General features: G+C 38.6%; 1 protein-coding gene across 2 annotated transcripts in view; it reads left to right on the top strand.

The window, feature by feature from the left end:
* Nucleotides 1-18729, top strand: part of SLC44A1 (solute carrier family 44 member 1) — a 216335-nt gene that overhangs the window by 164193 nt on the left and 33413 nt on the right. The window contains exon 16 of one of the 2 annotated variants that reach the window (XM_069575520.1): nt 758-3121. The exons of the other annotated variant lie outside the window; for it this stretch is intronic. Coding sequence (XP_069431621.1) covers nt 758-781 — 24 coding nt within the window. The 3' untranslated portion in view covers nt 782-3121. Of the gene's footprint in view, nt 1-757; nt 3122-18729 lie in introns of those variants that run through there. 2 annotated transcript variants of the gene reach the window in all.

Genomic DNA, 18729 nt, shown 5'->3' with positions numbered 1-18729 from the left:
CCTCTGTTGTCCCCTTCTCCTCCTGCCCCCAATCCCTCCCAGCATCAGGGTCTTTTCCAATGAGTCAACTCTTTGCATGAGGTGGCCAAAGTATTGGAGTTTCAGCTTTAGCATCAATCCTTCCAAAGAACACTCAGGACTGATCTCCTTCAGAATGGACTGGTTGGATCTCCTTGCAGTTCAAGGGACTCTCAAGAGTCCTCCAACACCATAATTCAAAAGCATCAATTCTTCGGTGCTCAGCTTTCTTTATAGTCCAACTCTTATATCCATACATGATCACTGGAAGAACCATACCCTTGACTAGAAGGACCTTTACTTCCAATTTTTCTCTTAGACTTGAGAGAGCAACTCACTAGTTAAGGAAACTTTGAAGGTTTGTAAGATCTTTCTATAAATCTTTGAAATTTATTTTAGAAAAATTTACCAAATATGATGAGATTTAAGAAAAAGATATTCTGGCCTTCTGCTTTTTGTCATACAGGAGAAACTTATAGAGAAAATGGAGGAAAAAACCTGGACACTAGAGCAATGTAAACTAGAGATGAATTCTCTGCCTATCTTAAAGATGACCCACAGGGAAATGTGAATTTCAATAGGAATTTCAGCCCCTGGAATTTAGGTTCAGGAGAGAGGGATTCTCAATCCATTTTGCTTTATTGCCATTTGTGACCATCTGTGCATTTGTAACATCATTCATGATCTCCTTTTAATGATAATTGTCTAAGATTATACTCTGTATGACTTTGTTTTCTAGGCTTCGGGAGCAAGTTCTGCTTGAACCTAGCCGATCGTTATGGAACCCATTGACATTCCAAAACAATATATACACATAACTATGTATTTGCGTGTGTGGGTGTGTGTATATATGTATATGTATGTGTGTATATATATGTATACGTATATACACACACACACATAATCAGCCAAAATCAGAGAAAAGGAACAGGGATTTAATACCTTTTTTATGCTTATTTTTGTCAAACATGTACTCCTTTCATACGGGTGGCTTTTACAAGGCAACTGCCATCATTTAATGTTTTCAATTGTAATTGTCTTAATGGAAATGTTAAGATTCATATCTGATTAACATTTTTAATAACTTAGAGGAGATTTTAACTTTAGTTATTTAAATTAGGTAAAATTATTGTACTGAATCCTCTGTCTAAAGTTTATTCAGGGGTGATTTCCCTGTTGTGTGCATAAAATCAAGACCTTATTTTACTGATGCATAAGTCCTAGTGGGATGAGACTAGGCATATGCTTTCAGGTTAATAAGGACTTACTCCAATCAGTTTTCCCCAATCAAAGAAGCCATGTCATTTTCCTTTTAGAAACATACAAGTGGACCCAATTTGGGAATTTTCATAATAGCTCATGCATTTGTCAGCCAACATTAAAATGTAACCAACTCCTCAGGTATTTGTAGTTTACCCTAATGCTTCTATAAAGAGAGTAGGTAAAAAAGAAAAGGGTAGATAATCTTTCTTATGCAAACTTTTTTCTTACATTTTGTCTTTCTTTCTTTTGATGTTAGTAGCATCCTCCACACGTTCGTGTGCCTGATTTGAAAGGAAGCTGGGGCACCCAGCAAGTTTAGCCTTTAAGTTTCTGTGTATCGGTTTGCAGAGTAAATAATGCTGGGAGGAATAAAAAAGGGAGAGACGCATGGAACACAAAGCATTGAAAATTCCGGTGCTTGGGCTTCTGCTTCAGAGGAACCCTAGTGGCTTAGAGCTAAACAGCCATTTTATTCGAATGCTTGCTGTAAAACTTAAAAACATACTGGCAGGTGCTCCTCTTCTTGGCAATTCATTAAGTATCCAGAATTCTACAATGTTTAACTGAAGAATTGGTTAACGTTTTGATCCTCAAGTGTTGAACGTTCTTTGTGTTTGGGGATGGGTTTTGGGTTTTGGGGGGTTTTTTAATTCCTGAAGCTTACCAGATATGAATGGCTAATATTCCATTGTTCTGCTTATTGTAATGGTGAATGCTTTAAGAAAAAAAGTGTAATTTGCTAAGAATAATTCATGATCTGTTTATGCGATAACTCCTTTTTGTTACAATTTTTTTAAAAAAAGCTATTTTTGTTAATGTAAAGTAAATATTTCAGAGCAGATTTTTTAAACTTATTGCACTAAATACAGGCTCTGTACAAAATAAAAAAAAGAAAAGCCTCAGCATTTTATCATTCCATGGAAGGAGAATCTTTTGAAAGAAAGCATTGCCTCCTACCAGAATTAGAAAATGAATTAGACCAGTATTATGGAAATACATACAATTACTGTCACTAGGGCTTAATAAGCAGCTGTTTGCTAATGTGCTTCCTTTCAAAGGGTTGGACCTTTAAATTGCTGCAAAAGGTAAATTGTATTTTTTTTTTAAGTATCCGTGTTCTTTAGCTAGGGTAAGATTTGCTAAATGCCTTGGTTTCTTTTCAAAGCTCATGTAATATTTCTGATTTTTCAGAATATTTGCAATAAGAGTCTGGAATTTAAAAAAAAAAAAAGAAACAAGAGCTCATGTCTTGGCAAGATCACGGAAAAGAATATTATGAGAGTAGCTAATTTGAAACAATAATTCTCCAGAAGTTAACATCTAACATCTGATGTCACTAAATGATATCATTGTGCTCTTTTATATCATTTGAAATGGAATAAATATAATCATGTAACTAATCATCCAAATAGGTGAGAGAGCAAATCATGTAAGAAAATTTAGCATACCTTCTGTTTCATAGCCACACAGATTATGGACATTAAGAAACATTGGGAACTAAATTTAGGATTGGCAAAAGTCTAGAAGATGGGTATCAAAACAGAAGACATTCCAGGCGCTAGTTATTTTAGGAGGTGTCCCTCCAAAGTGACCTGCTGGAAGTCTTGCATTTGGAAATTAGGTTCTGCTCACTTGGACATCCCAGCACCATGGACACTTGCTGCTCCCTGTTCTGTATGCTCGCAATCTCAGCTATTTGGAAGCCACCAGGAATGCTTTCTAATTATCATTTGCAACTAGAACTGTAATCAGAAAGAAATTTTGTATTTTTGTATAACTGGATTGTGTGCCATTTTATATAACAGGTCCTGTTTTACAAATAAATTCTGTTTTACTAACATTGTGTTTAGAAATTATGATCTATGTGTAACCATGTCATTTGTGTTCCAAATTAATGGCCAGCCTGTTTCCCCTTCAGTGAATGTGTGTGCCATACAGGTAGATATATGCAGACGGGCATATATTATTATGCACAGGCATAATATTACACAGGCACACACAGAGAGATATTTGATTTATAGAATATCACTCTCTCATGAGCTTCATTCCTTGAGGCATTTTAGAAAGACTCACAGAGGCTTTTTAGCAATATTTGAATGTTTTGAGGTTATGTTTGAATAGTCCTGCTGCCGCTTTCATTCATCACGAGTCATGCCTCAGCTAGCTCTGGGCTGCCTTACTGCTATTTGCTCCCTGCCTCCATCTCTGCCCAAGTGAGAAGAATCGATGAAGAACAAAAATTATCTGTGAAATGTGGTTACCTGAAAACGTTTATAAACCACTGACTCTGTGTTGTGGTTTTTGTCTTTTTCTGTGGTGTATCTTCAAAAGCATGTTCAGGACACCTATTTCCAGAGTTGTAGTGAGCATCCTCTCATCAAGGGTAATCACAGTGAGAAGAGAATCATAATTGTTGCCGCCATTGGAAAATTCAGGCTCTGGTGCCTGATTCAGACTTTCTGGGCTCCTGCCTGAAGATTAAGCTCTGCTGTATATGATAGGGAAGGGAAAAGGTTATATTTCAGTATAAATCCGAGAGACCCATCTTCTATGGGAGGCTTACCAGTACATTAGGTAAACATTAGGAATTTAGCTAGAGCACTGAGATTGTATAATCCTTGTAAGGATGAGCACAGCTCAAAGCAGGTTGTTCCTTTAAACCATTTAATGCAGTGTTTAATGTTTAAGGATTAGAACTTTTATCCTAGCCTATTGCATAATTAAGTCCTAAGTTACTGCAGTTTAAGTAGCTTAACTGTATGTTGGTCCCTCAACTTTTTCCATAATGGTTGAGGAGGGGGCACTCACTGAGTCTATTTAAAAGTTATGTGGCAAATAAGTTTTCCCTTTGTACAGATGCTCCCTCTTATTTTTTTCTTTTTTCAGCGAAAGGCAGTAAGCTGCCAGTTCCCAATACCACTGATCTTGGTCTGCCACGGGCTCTGTTATCTTCCAGGGCAGTTTCAGGATTTCACCCAGCTAGAGGGTAGTGAGGAAATGATTCCTTCCTGTATTGTGGTCCTGAACCACTTGAAACCAGAGTAAGGCTCCTCCCACCCTCTCCCTTACTAAAGGTACCAAATATTCATGAGGCCGTATTAATGCCCCTAAGACCCAGACCGTTTCCACCAAGCACCGCTACTAGCTAATAAAGACCACTGAAAGGCCTTCAATGTAGAATTCTACGGTCATTCCCAAAACTAGAGCTGATAGTTATGGTGACCTGAATGTTTTATTTTATTTTTGATCAGTAACCTCACTTGAATTTTTGGAGTTTCCAGTAGCCTTAACATAACCTCTGAGACGTTTCCTTCAAAAAGGTCTTTATAAGTTTTCACCTTTCAGAAAGTTTTCTACTGCTTTTTTTCTTCTTTTTTTACTGTTACTTAAAAAAATAAAAATGAAATCCCCAGAGTGTGGAGGCTTATCAGTGTACCTGCCACAGTTAATTTCTGTATTCTCTTCATATATTCCATCTGACAAATGAAAAGTGCACTATCATGGCTTGCCTAGAGTTGTTAAGATGTGGTCTGTGGATATATATTAGAAAATTGTGAGTTCATAAGTAAATGCATAAAGCAGAGCTTTGTGTATTATATATTCACAATGTAGAATGCCTTCTGCTTTAAATGCATATTCATGTATCTTTGTATACCAAGGAATACATGTTGGCCCATTTGAAAAGTAGTCTTTCTTCATAGACAGTGGCTGCTTTTAGAATTAGCTCATCTTTTTCATGGCACACAGCCCAAATTGTGAAAAAGCAGAAGCCTTGAATGTGCCAAGAAAAAATATAAAGCTGGCAAACTTAGAAAACAAAATAAAAAGCATGTTGTATACACTTAAAATTTTTAAATAGCATGTTTTCCCCCTTCATGTTTCATAAATTTGAGTCAAATTCTTATTCTCCCAAGTTTTAATCAAGAGGGAAATTTTAATCTGAGATTTAAATCTTTGAAGATATCTTTCTTATAAAGAACTTCAATACAAAGTTTTTAAACTTGAGAATTTCTGTGGAAAACCTTTTCTATGGAAATACTACAGTACCCTCTCTTCCTCCCCATATCCTTTTTATATGTGTAAAAAAAAGATAAATGTGCTTCCATTTCAGTATCACAGGAACAGTTATCACTTTTCTAAATTAGATAGGAAGGATTTAAGTTTCGTATTTTCTAAAGGAATTCATTAGTAAATTTGTAAAAAAGACATGCAGTTGCTAGGGACCCAAATATTAGGCCATTTTATTCAGTTTTGATACTCAGTTTTACAGCATGAATGATCTCCTGAGAAATAATACTGTAGACCAGGGAATTCAGAATAGTAAAGCATTCAAGTAATTCGTAGTCAAGATCTAGCTGAACATCAAAAGGTTGTAATTTCCAACTGTTTCAGAAATCTCTCACTTTTATTTGCTAAGACATGAATTTAATATTTGATATTCAAAAGCAAGGGGCTTCCCAGGTGGCACCAGGGGTAAGGAACCCGCCTGCCAATCCAGGTAGACATAAGAGACACGAGTCTGATCCCTGCATTGGGAAGATCCCCTGGAGGAGGGCATGGCAACCCACTCCAGTTATTCTTGCCTGGAGAATCCCATGGACAGAGGAGCTTGGTGGGCTATGGTCCATAGGGTCGCAAAGAGTCACACATGACTGAAGTGACTTGGCACGCACGCATTCAAAAACAGGTTTGTAATCTTTTGCGGGGACCAAGGGTCCCTTTGAGAAGCTTATGGAAACAATGAACTATCTTTCTCTCAAAGTCTCATAGCCTCCCTATGAATATTTAAAATACTGGTAGAATTTCAGGACCCTCAGCCTGCCAGCCTCCATCTGACCCCCTTAGAGCCTAATGAACACAAGTCAGAAGCTACTCTAAAGTTGGTTTGTGTTTTAGAATGAAGCAGTGATTAGGCCTCCAATGAAGATACTTTTAAGGTGGTGCTTACCAACTTCAGACATGGAATCATCCTTTTTTTAATTAAAGTTGATTTACAACGTTGTATTTCTGCTGTACAATAAAGTGATTTGGATAGAAATATTTTTAAAAATTATTTTCCATTATGATTTATCATAGGATACTGAATATAGTTCTCTGATACAGTAGGACCTTGTTGTCTGGATTCTTTTTTTTTTTTTAATAGCTTGAAAACTTTAATTTAGTTCCAGCTTTGAAAGTAGAAACCACACCAATGTGAATGAAAAACAGGATGATCAACACTGAATTTCCAAGATTTCCTTCCTTGAAGGTGTGAGGATGTCTCTGTCCTGGGATGAATTTTTGGCAAGGTACCAAATTATTTACAATGGACAAGAAAACCCAAAAGGAAATAAATAGGGAATCTCTATAATTATCCATCTACCAAAACGCTACATTCTTTCACATTGTCGCTCAGATGTGACACTTATGGCATATTGTTAACAGTAAGTCTCTGTCTAAAAATAGATCTCAGTCAACATGACTGAGAACATTTGAAGACGATAAATTAGCAACCTCACTGTAGTTCATAGTTGACAACAATTTTTAGTGGCAGATGCTGAGGGGAGAAATTCAAAGGTTGTTTTTCTCCAAGCATTAAATCGGGGGGAAGGGGTGTTTCCTGCCATTTTGAGTGGTTTCCAGTCACCACTAGAGCCGCCTTGGACCACTGCCGATGGACTGTGCTTCTACTGCCCACATTCGCTTCACCTTCCTTCTTTAGAATTTCTTCACATTTACCCCCTTACAGTTACCCTCTTGGGCTTCCCTGATAGCTCAGTTGGCAAAGAATCTGCCTGCAATGCAGGAGACCCCGATTTGATTCCTGGGTCAGGAAGATCCCCTAGAGAAGGGATATAGGCTACCCACTCCAGTATTCTTGGGCTTCCCTTGTGGTTCAGCTGGTAAAGAATCCGCCTGCAATGAGGGAGACCTGGGCTTGGAAGATCCCCTGGAGAAGGGAAAAGCTACCCACTCCAGTATACTAGCCGGGAAAATTCCTTGGACTGAATAGTCCATGGGGTCGCAAAGAGTTGGACATGACTGAGCGACTTCCACTTCACCCCCTTACTATTAAGAGTGCTAGAGGGTCCTCTGGGCCCTTGAAAAAGCAGGCATACATCCTTAAAAGAGTCTGAAGTTATTCTAAGATTTGATTCCAGTGGTCATGATTTACAGTCAGACATCAAATATTACCTGTATTTTCAAGCTGAAGAAAGCAATGGAAATGTCACAACTGACTGGTGAAGAAAATAGAAATCAGGGACTTTGCCAATTGTCCAGTGATTAAGACTCTGCATTTCCAACGCAAGGGCCATGGGTTTGATCCCTGGTTGGGGAACTAAAGTCCCACTTGCCTGGGGTGCAGCCAAAAACTAAATAAGAAGTCAGCTCCCTTCCTCACCCCATACCCCTAGAAGAGCTCTACTGAAATTTCCACAGTAGTGAAGAGAGAGACCACAGATGGAAGTTCCCATATTGGGTGGAAAAATTCCTAAGTCCAGTGTAAGTATCCACATTTGATAACACCTTTTTGTCATACGAGTGTGTGACCTAAAGGGGGAACGTCCTGATGTTCACCTAGGAATCTGATCCACCCATCTCATCAACTCAGAAATTGGAGTTAGTTATTTTTTGAGGAAGATGTGTTAAACCATCCTATGCGATTAAGCATTGAGAAGACTTGAGGAAAATGAATGGGCCCAGGACTGGAGTGAACTTCCTACCAGCATCCTGCAGCCCATTCTACCTGCCACTAGAAAATGTGAGCACTTCCATCATTTACCATGTTGATCATTAGGCCAGAATTTTTTTCAAAAATTGTATGAAGTCATTTAGAGGAATGAAACAATGCTAGGACAGCTTTGGAACGGATGATTGAAGACAGATTGCTGAGTACATTTTCCCCATCCTTTGGGTTCTAGTAGTAGTTCTCAGAACTTTCTGGCCCTCTTGTTTTGGCTAATTTTTATTTTCAAAGACAGCAGAGGGAGAAAGTTACCTTTCTTCCATTATGTTGCATTAGTACTACTAGACTATGACGTTGTTGAAGTTTTCTTGATTTCTTCCATCCTATAAAAGAAGCTGGGAGCCCATAATGAAGTTTCAGTTATACTGTCTCAGAATATCCTTGATCACTGAGTGCATGTCTGGTGGATCTTATACCCGATTAATTAATTCAGTGGGCTGTTGGCTGATTTGGTTTGTTACAACTAACAAAAGAGTGGGGAGAAAAGTGTGGAGGGCACCTAACAAAATGACAGGGGCTCTGGGAAAACAACCAAAGACAAAAGCATATCTTCTGAAGACCAAAAGTCCAGCAAAGTACTTTGTAGCACAGCCTTCCTGAACTCCTAAGTTAGAACAGTCTCCTAGAATAAAGCAGCAAAGTTTGAAAGATCAGTCAGTGCCAAGGGACCTACGCTAAGCCTCATGTCCACTGTCAGATCCTGTCCAGTGTATGGGGTGATTTGATAAAAACAGGCCCATCAGTGTGATTCAGTGTTTCACTGCTTTGTAATCCACCATGAGAAGTGTGTTGTGGTGCCACATATTTCTCAATCTGATGCCTTTTTTGTCTTTGGTTTTGTTTTGCCATTTGCATTCCTATTTCATAGTGTCACGATGAATTTTTGTATCACGTTTGGTCTTTGTCCACTACAAACTGTAGGATCACAGTTAAGCCTTCCATGAATTCCCTGGTTTGGTATCTTTTACCTTAGCATGATTTTGAGGGTTCCCCCCCCCTTATTATGTTTCCTTATTACAGTGCCACTACACTGTATTCAGGTGGGGAGATAAACATGTAGCTGCTTGAACATGCCCCAAGGAAACGGACCATAGCCCTGTGGTATTTGTGGCTGTTGTTCTTGACACAGTTCAGACTTTGCAGAGGGTTGTGCTCTCAGAGGACTTAAAAAATATGTATATTAAGCAATTAACTTTCTGGAGTTATCAAATCTTGCTGGGAAATTAAATTCTAAGAGCTCTGAATTGGATGGAATTCCATCTGGCTTCAGAGTACAATGAGCCAATATGAAATGGAGCTTTGAAATGTTTTCCTTGTGCAGAAATATGATCTAGAAACAAAAGTGCTGATCTAATGCTAAGTTTTCTGTGTACTAACTCAGTTGCCAGAATTATAATGAAAACTGTATTTTAGTCTAACAAATGTATAGAATTTTTTATGTAATAAATAAAATTTTATAGGAAATAATGTCATTGTCTGCTGTGTCGTAACACTTTCCCATGCCCAGAGTTGTGAATAGTGTAGACGAGGAAAAATAATTGTTCTCCATACCTGTCCGAGTTCTTAGCTGAGACTCTATAATAGAAGACAGATTAACAAGAGGAAAACACACAGAAGTTTATTAACATGTATGCCTCATGTATACATGTGAGATACCCAGGGAAAAATGAGTAACTCCTCTAAGTGGCTTAGAATTCAAATTAAATACCATCCTAATAGGGAAAGGGGAGAGAGGATGCAGGCCTTTTAGGGGAGAGTAAATGATATTTAGGAAAGATGAACGGGCCCTTAGAAGAACAGATGAGAGGCATGATAGCTTGTGACAAAGTGTGTCTGGGTGTGGTGTCAACTTCTAGTCTCTTCTGTGATAAGAGTCAATCTTCCCTGACTGATGAAACTCCTGAGAAAGGGATTTATGACATTTGAGTTCTTTTTAGAGAATCTGTCTAGGGAGATAAGGAGAGTTCAGAGAATGCCTTGGCCTGCATTTGCTGTTTTTTCAAGTGCCTACAGCTCAAAATAATCAATATAACAAAGCAGCATTTTCAAGAAAATGGCATGTCTTGAACTTCTGCAGTCATACTTTGGGGTGGCATATTCTGCTAACTGCAATAGAAAGTGATTGTGGGCAACATCTTGTTTTCAAATTAGGTCAATATACTGCAAGAGTGCTCTGGAATTTCCCAGCTATTTCTTTCCAGTGTGTCTCAGCCTGTTCTAGGATCCCTGAAGTATGAAACATAAATGTAAATATACTAAGTAAAACCTAATTTCCAAAGTATGAAGTTCATCCATTGCCTGGCCAGCCTTCCTAGCTGGAGTCTGAGTCACTCTGAGTACGAGGTCTAAGTATGAAGGTTGGAACTGAATTCAATCACCAGGCAGAATGGAAAAGCCTGTTAGATAACGTTTGCCATGGAAAACACTGGTTGTGCTTGGTACAGTGCCCTGCACATAAATCAAAGCCTGGTGCTAAGTTGGTGAGTTGTTGAAACTGTGGTGTGCCAAAATTTAGGCAATAGCTGTGCCCCCATTAATGTTTGGAAAAAAATCAAGCTTGTTTAAAACTAATCGTATTTTAAATGATACTGGAGACTAAGTGTGTTTTTAAGTGGAAGGTTTTTAAACAGTACCGATAAATAATTTTGGATTTTTCTCCAGAGGCTGCTGTACAGACTGCTTTTCATTAGCAAATGTTGAGTGATGCCCAGATCATAGGCCTGGTTGTTGATCTCTACCACCTTGCCAAAAGGAGTTGTCATAGAACCTTGGTGAGGAGTCCTCAAATACTCCAGGTGTTTGAGATACTGAAGAATGTTAACCATTCTGGACTGTTCATTCTCCTTTAGGGGGCAGTAGTCTTGAAGCAGATTTGCACAATTCCTAGTTATATAGACTAGCTAGTGATTAAAGAGCCTGTGAAAAACCTCACATCTCGTGAAAGGTACCAGAAATCTTTTTTCTCTGTTTGGCTATGAGAAGTATAATCTTTATTCAATCTCAAATTTTAGAAAATAATAATCTAGAGGGTCTCTTTTAGGAGGCATACTGCTTGTGCACTTTAGAGGAATATATAAGCTGTGATTGAAATTTCAGCTTCAAATAGTGCTCAAAGCTCCTGGAGGTGCTGAAAAGTTCAGAAAGAACCCAGAGTCCTGTGAGGCCCTTTGAAAGTTTAAAGTGTTAGTAGCTCAGTTGTATCCAGCTCCCGTGACCCCATGGACTGTGTGGCCAGGCTTCTCTGTCCATGGAATTCTTCAGGCAAGAATACTGGAGTGGGTAGCCATACCCTTCTCCAGGAGATTTTCCCAACCCAGGATTACAACCCAGATCTCCCACACTGTAGGCAGATGTTTTACCATCTAAGCCACCAGGAAGCCCCATGAGGCCCTTTGACCTCCTATTTTTGTCCAGGTGCTGTGGAACTAACCCACGAGTCCAGGCCTCTTCACATTATTATTTTTAGTTGTTGCAAGTAGCAGTGAAGATGAGGAATAGTTTGTGCCTTTAACTTGATTTTGTGCTTTTACTGTCCAAATCCTGAGAAAAATAATTTTAGAAGATGTACCTAGGTTACATTTAGGCTTCCAGAAAATGCAAAGCTAAGCTCTTATGCCACTTCCTGGGCTTATCAGCAATTTCAATAGGCATCTTAAAGCTCTCTAGGTAGTTATAAGCTCCCTGGCCAGGTATGTCAGACCAGAGAGGTGACAGTAAGGAATTGTCTTCAAGGCAAAGCAAAAGGGCTTTCACTCAATCAAACTCATACTGTAACCTCACATTTGGAGACAGGATATTAGGGCTTTATGTTTGATTTGTTCTGTCTGCCAGAAGGGATTCTTCCAGCTGACAACAAAAAACAATTTTAATATGAAAATTTAGAAAAAAATTTTTTTTAAAAACAGGCATGTGAAAATTGAGAAAAGGAGATTAGCTGTAAGAAACCCTAGACTGCCCATAAGATTAACTCCAAGTTTTCTGTCAGTCTTGTGAAGAGGACAACAAGAAAAGTACATGGTTTTAAATCTCTAATAAAAGGAAACATTAAATAGAACTTCAATGGGAGGGACCAGGTAGGTACTAAAAATGTTCTGATCTTTAATGACTTGAAGTGATGTCTACAATATAGTCAATGTAAAAGGGCATAAAGCAATATTTATAGCATGATCTCATTTATATAAAATCAATATGTTTCTACATCTTTAAATGACTGAGGATATAACAGATGCTCTCTTAACCAATTCTATAGGCATTGCTTGTTGATTGGTTAATTGAAAAATCTGGTTAAGGAGGAAAGTCATTATAAAAGAAATGTTTTTTAAAACTACAACAAGTGAATGATCATTGGCCAAGCTTTGACCTAAGTATTAGTTCTATATATGACACTTTAAGTCTTCTGAATTTGTCTATTGTCTTTTTCTTTTGGCAGCATTAAACATATTAATAATGTAAACCACCAAAAAATGTAATAATGTGAAATATTGGTTTCTTTAAAATGGATCAAGAATTTAGAGATGCTGAATGATGCAGCAAGCTGAGTATAGACTGCTAGGTTTTTATTTCTTGCCAGTGTTTATAATTCTTATGCACACTTAACTCAAGAGTGGTAGTTTTAGTATCTTTATAGTCTTTCCAGTAGGTCTTCCCTGGTGGCTCAGATGGTAAAGAATCTGCACACAATGTGGGAGACTAGGTTTGATCCTTGGGTCAGGAGGATCCTCTGGAGAAGGGGATGATAACCCACTCCAGTACTCTTGCCTGGAGAATACCATGGACAGAGGAGCCTGGTGGGAGTCAAAAATGACTGAGTGACTTTCACTTGCATAGAGTCTTCCCAAAGCATTCACCTTAGCTTTCATAGAAATTACTCTCTTCATACTTATTGTTTTTTATCATATATGTAATATTTTAATAATCATACCATTTCAATAACCACAGAACATGGCATAATGTGTTGAAATAAACATACCTTACTCTTTCTAAGCACAGTCCACTGATGCTGAGAACAGCACCTAGGCTGTTCTCCTGGACCATTCAGTCTACTATGGACATCAGCCAGCACATTCTCCAGAGGACTAGAGGGTGTTAGTTAATCTGGAAATATGGTTAAGTGAGAGTCAGCTGCCACTCTTTTTACATCAAAATGAGAACAATGTTTATCTCTTGGATGTGACATTAGGGTAATTTAATTTTTTCTTTGTTTATCTGTATTTAAATATTTAAAATATTCCTCTATAGTTTTTTATCAGTGAACTAAAATGAACTGGAATGAACAAATTTAATTCATATAACCATTATATGTACTACTGTAGGCAAGAATCCTTTAGAAGAAATGGAGTAGCCATCATAGTCAACAAAAGAGTCCAGAATCCAATACTTTGGTGCAATCTCAAAAATGACAGAATGATCTATGTTCGTTTCCAAGGCAAACCATTCGATATCATGGTAATCCAAGTCTATGCCCCAACCACTAATGCCAAAGAGGCTGAAGTTGAAGGGTTCTATGATGACCTACAAGATCTTCTGGAACTAATACCACAAAAAGATGTCCTTTTCATCACAGGGGACTGGAATGCAAAAGTAGGAAATCAAGAGATACCTGGAGTAACAAGCTAGTTTGGCCCCAGAGTACAAAATGAAGCAGGACAAAGGCTAACAGAGTTTCCCCAAGAGAATGCACTGGTCACAGCAAATACCCTCCTTCAACAACACAAGAGACCACTCTACACATGGACATCACCAGTTGGTCAATACCAAAATCAGATGGATTATATTCTTTGCAGATGAAGATGGAGAAGCTCTATACAGTCAGCAAAAACAAGACCAAGCACCGACTGTGGCTCAGATCATGAACTCCTTATTGCAAAATTCAGACTTAAATTTAATAAAGTAGGGAAAACCACAGACCATTCAGGTATGACCTAAATCAAATCCCTTATGATTATACAGTGGAAGTGACAAATAGATTCAAGGGATTAGATCTGATAGATAGCCTGAAGAACTATAGATGGAGGTTCATGACATTGTACAGGAGGCAATGTTCAAGACCATGCCCAAGAGAAAGAAATGCAGCATGACAAAATGGTTGTCTGAGGAGGCCTTACAGATAGCTGAGAAAAGAAGAGAAGCTAAAGGCAAAGGAGAAAAGGAAAGATATACCCATCTGAATGCAGAGTTCAGAGATAAGAGAGAAGAAAGACTTCCTCCTTGATCAATGCAAAGAAATAGAGGAAAGCAATAGGATGGGAAAGACTAGAGATCTCTTAAAGAAAATTAGAGATGCCAAGGGAATATTTCATGTAAAGATGTGCTCAATAAAGGGCAGAAATGGTATGGACCTAACAGAAGCAGAAGATATTAAGAACAGGTGGCAAGAATACACAGAAGAACTATACAAAAAAGATCTTAATGACCCAGATAACCACGATGGTGTGATCACTCACCTAGAGCCAGACATCCTGAAGTACAAAAGTGGGCCTTAGGAAGCATCACTACGAACAAAGCAAGTAGAGGTGATGGAATTCCAGTTGAGCTATTTCAAATCCTAAAAGATGACACTGTGAAAGTGCCACACTCAATATGCCAGCAAATTTGGAAAACTCAGCAATGGCCACAGGACTGGAAAAGGTCAGTTTTCATTCCAATCCCAAAGAAAGGCAATGTCAAAAAATGTTCAAAGTACCGCACAATTGTATTCATCTCTTATGTTAGCAAAGTAATGCTCAAAGTTCTCCAAGTCAGGCTTCAACAGTAAGTGAACTGAGAACTCCAGTTGTTCAAACTGGATTTAGAAAAGGCAGAAGAACCAGAGATCAAATTGCCGCCATCTGCTGGATCATCGAAAAAGCAAGAGTTCCAGAAAAACATCTGCTTTATTGACTATGCCAAAGTCTTTGACTGTGTGGATCACAACAAACAGTGAAAAATTCTTCAAGTGATGGAAATCTCAGACCACCTGACCTGCCTCCTAAGAAATCTGTATGCAGGTCAAGAAGTTAGAACCAGACATGGAACAATGGACTAGTCCCAAATTGGGAAAAGAGTACATCAAAGCTATATATTGTCACCCTGCTTATTTAACTTATATGCAGAGTACATCATGCAAAATACTGGGCTGGATGAAGCACAAGCTGAAATCATTGCTGGGAGAAATATCAATAACCTCAGATATGCAGATGACACCACCCTTATGGCAGAAAATGAAGAGCCTCTTGATAAGTGAAAGAGAAAAGTGAAAAAGCTGGCTTAAAACTCAATATTCAAAAAAATGAAGGTCATGGCATCTGGTCCCATCACTTCATGGGAAATAGATGGGGAAACAATTAAAACAGTGACAGACTTTATTTTGGGGAGCTCCAAAATCACTGCAGATGATGACTTCAGCCATGAAGTTAAAAGATGCTTGCTCCTTGGAAGAAAAGCTATGACCAACCTAGAGAGCATATTAAAAAGCAGAGATGTTACTTTGCCAACAAAGGTCCATCTAGTCAAAGCTATGATTTTTCCATTAGTCATGTATGGATGTGAGAGTTGGACCATAAAGAAAGCTGAGCACCAAAGAATTGATGGGTTTGAACTGTGGTGTTGGAGAATACTGTTGATAGTCCCTTGGACTGCAAGGAGATTCAGCAAGTCAATCCTAAAGGAAATCAGTCCTGAATATTCATTGGAAAGACTGATGCTGAAGCTAAAACTCCAATACTTTGGCCACCCAATGCAAAGAACTGTCTCATTGGAAAAGACCAATTCATGGAAGGACTGATGTTGGGAAAGACTGAAGGCAGAAGTAGAAGGGGATGACTGAGGGTGAGATGGTTGGATGGCATCACCAACTCCATGGACATGAGTTTGAGAAAGCTCTAGGAGTTGGTGATGGACAGGGAAGCCTGGCATGCTGAGGTCTATGGGGTTGCAAAGAATCAGACATGACTGAGCAACTGAACTGAAGTATATTTTTAATAACCGCTATAATTAGTGAAAATATAATTAACATAAAAAGCAAATATCCAGGTAAGTGTAATAAAATGACTATAAACTCGTGTGATAATAGGCCAATAGAGTAGAAAAGACAGTCCCTCCAATTCTATTATTTATTGGAATTTAAGAGCTAAATCTATACCTCAAATGAATAAGAAAAAATCATTTAATAAATTGTGTTTAGCACAGTTGGCTTTCACTTTGAAAACAAATCTAAGTCAAATCCAAATGGATTAAGGAATTTTTAAGTAGAGAATGGAAAAGTGAGAGGAAGGAGTGGGAAGGACTTAATAAACGTAGAAGAATTAGGAGGGGACAAAAGAAGTGATAGAGTAGTAGAGTTGGTGAGGCCCACATCTCGTAGTCTGTGGAAAATATGATGAGTGAGGCCTGTTTCAGATGCATTTACTCAGCGTATCTCAAGCAGTGTGCTGCGCATGTTCACTTCTTTTCAGCAGACATTTCTGGGCAGTAGGATTTGTATTCTGGGAATTCAGTGGAAAATACCAACTCCCTGATCTGAAGTAGCTCATAACCCCATGAAGAAGACAGATGGCAATGAGGGTGCTTCTGGAAGACATAGAGAGGTGTTGTTGGGTTATTAGGAAAAACTGAGCTGAGTCCTGAAGAAGGAGGGAGAATGAGCCAGATGATGAAAGAGCCAGAGGGAGGAAGGGAGAAGATTCTCCCCAGAGGAATAGCGCGGGCCATCATATAGTGACCAGAGGAAATCTCAGTCGTTTAGAAAACCCAGAGTCAAGAAGTGACCCCAGAGGGGATATGGGAGTTGTGCACCTTCGTTCAGACATCAGTTGAGTGTTGTCAAGAGCTTGTGGGGAGACTTGGGAGAGGGGAGAAAGGAGGAAGAGGAAGATTCCAGTGGGAAATCTATAGACCCGTGACTAAATCTGGACAGATGTAAAGGGTACGGTGGGGTCCACTCGGCATGGGGTATGCAACTTCTTCATTTCAACATAGAGACTTGCTCCGAATGGTCAAGTCCATCAGGCTCTGAGTCTGTAATTCACTGATATTGGAATTCAATGTTTCCCTCTTCTCAGTGCCATCTGATGCAAAATCTCTGCAATGATATGAAGGAGCCTTTTGGAAAGGAGTTTGAAGGACTAAAAGTATTTCTATTTGCCAACAGATTTTTTTTTCTATTCCCTGATGAAGAAAATCTACCTAATTTCTTGTTGTTGTATTTTTTTGAGACCCCAACCTAACAATGGCTTTTACAGCTAAGGTAACTACAGGCAAACTTTTTCTCAGTGGCTCTAACTCTGTTCTTCTTTGTTGTCTCCTTAACCATCCGTATGCTTCTCTGCTAACAAGAAATACATATAGTGTATTTTTAGTGTATATATATATATATTTATGTATTTATGTTCCACTTTTTCCAAAAAAAGGCTTATGCAAAATAAGATTATTAAAATAAAAATAGAAAAACAAAGACATAAACAGGAAGAAACAAATATGCTAGATTCTAGGACTAATATGTTTACAGGACAATTAAGCATTAAGTACTTGGAGCTTCCTAGCAACCTTAAAAGAAAGGACAACAGCAAGATTTATAAAATTGTATCCTGTTATGGAAAAAGGTAATATACCTTCTTCAAGTTCTTGTGAAAACAAAAATAATCTGCATATGGCTCTCAGATTGGGGACCTAAGCTGGTAAAGTCCAAGCATGTAACTACCTGATGGTTTAACTGAATTTGTTACCTCATTTTTATCCAGATCAGCCTCCATTAAGACTTATAAGACACGTTCGTAAGTATAAATGAAATAGAAAGGAAGTATTTGTTTATTCCAAAGACATTTACAGAGTCCTGTATTCACTAAAGATACAGAAAAAAGAGACCTAGTCTTTGCCTTCCAAAACTTCATGGACTATTTAGGAAGGCAAAGGGTTAAACAGATGATTGTAATATAATGTACCACCTGCTCTTGCCTGGAGAATCTCAGGGACGAGGGAGCCTGCTGGGCTGCCGTCTATGGGGTCGCACAGAGTCGGACACGACTGAAGCGACGCAGCAGCAGCAGCAGCAGCAGCACAGAGACTGCCTGAAGGTGGGAGAAGCAGGAGGTGGGGATGTGATAAGGTAGAGAAGCCTTTTGAGGAAGGGAGGTAAGTGTCCCAAGCAGAGGGAATGACATATGTGAAGAAATGATGTCTGTGACTGTACTGAAGAATAGGTATGGGGACATGAAAAGGGAGAAGCCAACAGGTATCAGATCTTGAGGGTCTTTGGGCCATACTAAGGGACTTGATTTCATGCTGAAGAAAATAGGGACTCACTGCAGGATTTTTAGCAAGGGAATACTTGATACTTGAATTTTAGAAGGAAAGAATCACTGTGACAGCAGTGGGAGAAACTTGCTCAACCTGTTAAAGGGTGTTCACAAAAAGCCCACAGCTAACATCATACTCAGTGGTGAAAATCCAAAAGCTTTCCACCTGGGATCAATAACAAGACAAGTATGCCTCTAGCCATTTCTATTCAGTATTTGTACTGAAGGTCCTAGCCAGGGTAATAAGAAAAATAAATGAAAGGCACTCAAATTAGAAAAAAGTAAACTTTCTTCTTAGATGACATTATCTTACAGATAGAAAATCATAAACAATTCCTACAGATACACCAATTAGACTTAAACAATTTAAGCATTGTTATGGGATATAAGCTCCACACATAAAAACCAGTTTTATTTCCATGCACTAGCAATGAACAATCCAAAAAGGAA

Source organism: Ovis canadensis, chromosome 2 (assembly GCF_042477335.2).
Source record: "Ovis canadensis isolate MfBH-ARS-UI-01 breed Bighorn chromosome 2, ARS-UI_OviCan_v2, whole genome shotgun sequence".
Classification (NCBI taxonomy): domain Eukaryota; kingdom Metazoa; phylum Chordata; class Mammalia; order Artiodactyla; family Bovidae; genus Ovis; species Ovis canadensis.
This window is presented reverse-complemented; position numbering and strand designations above follow the sequence as displayed.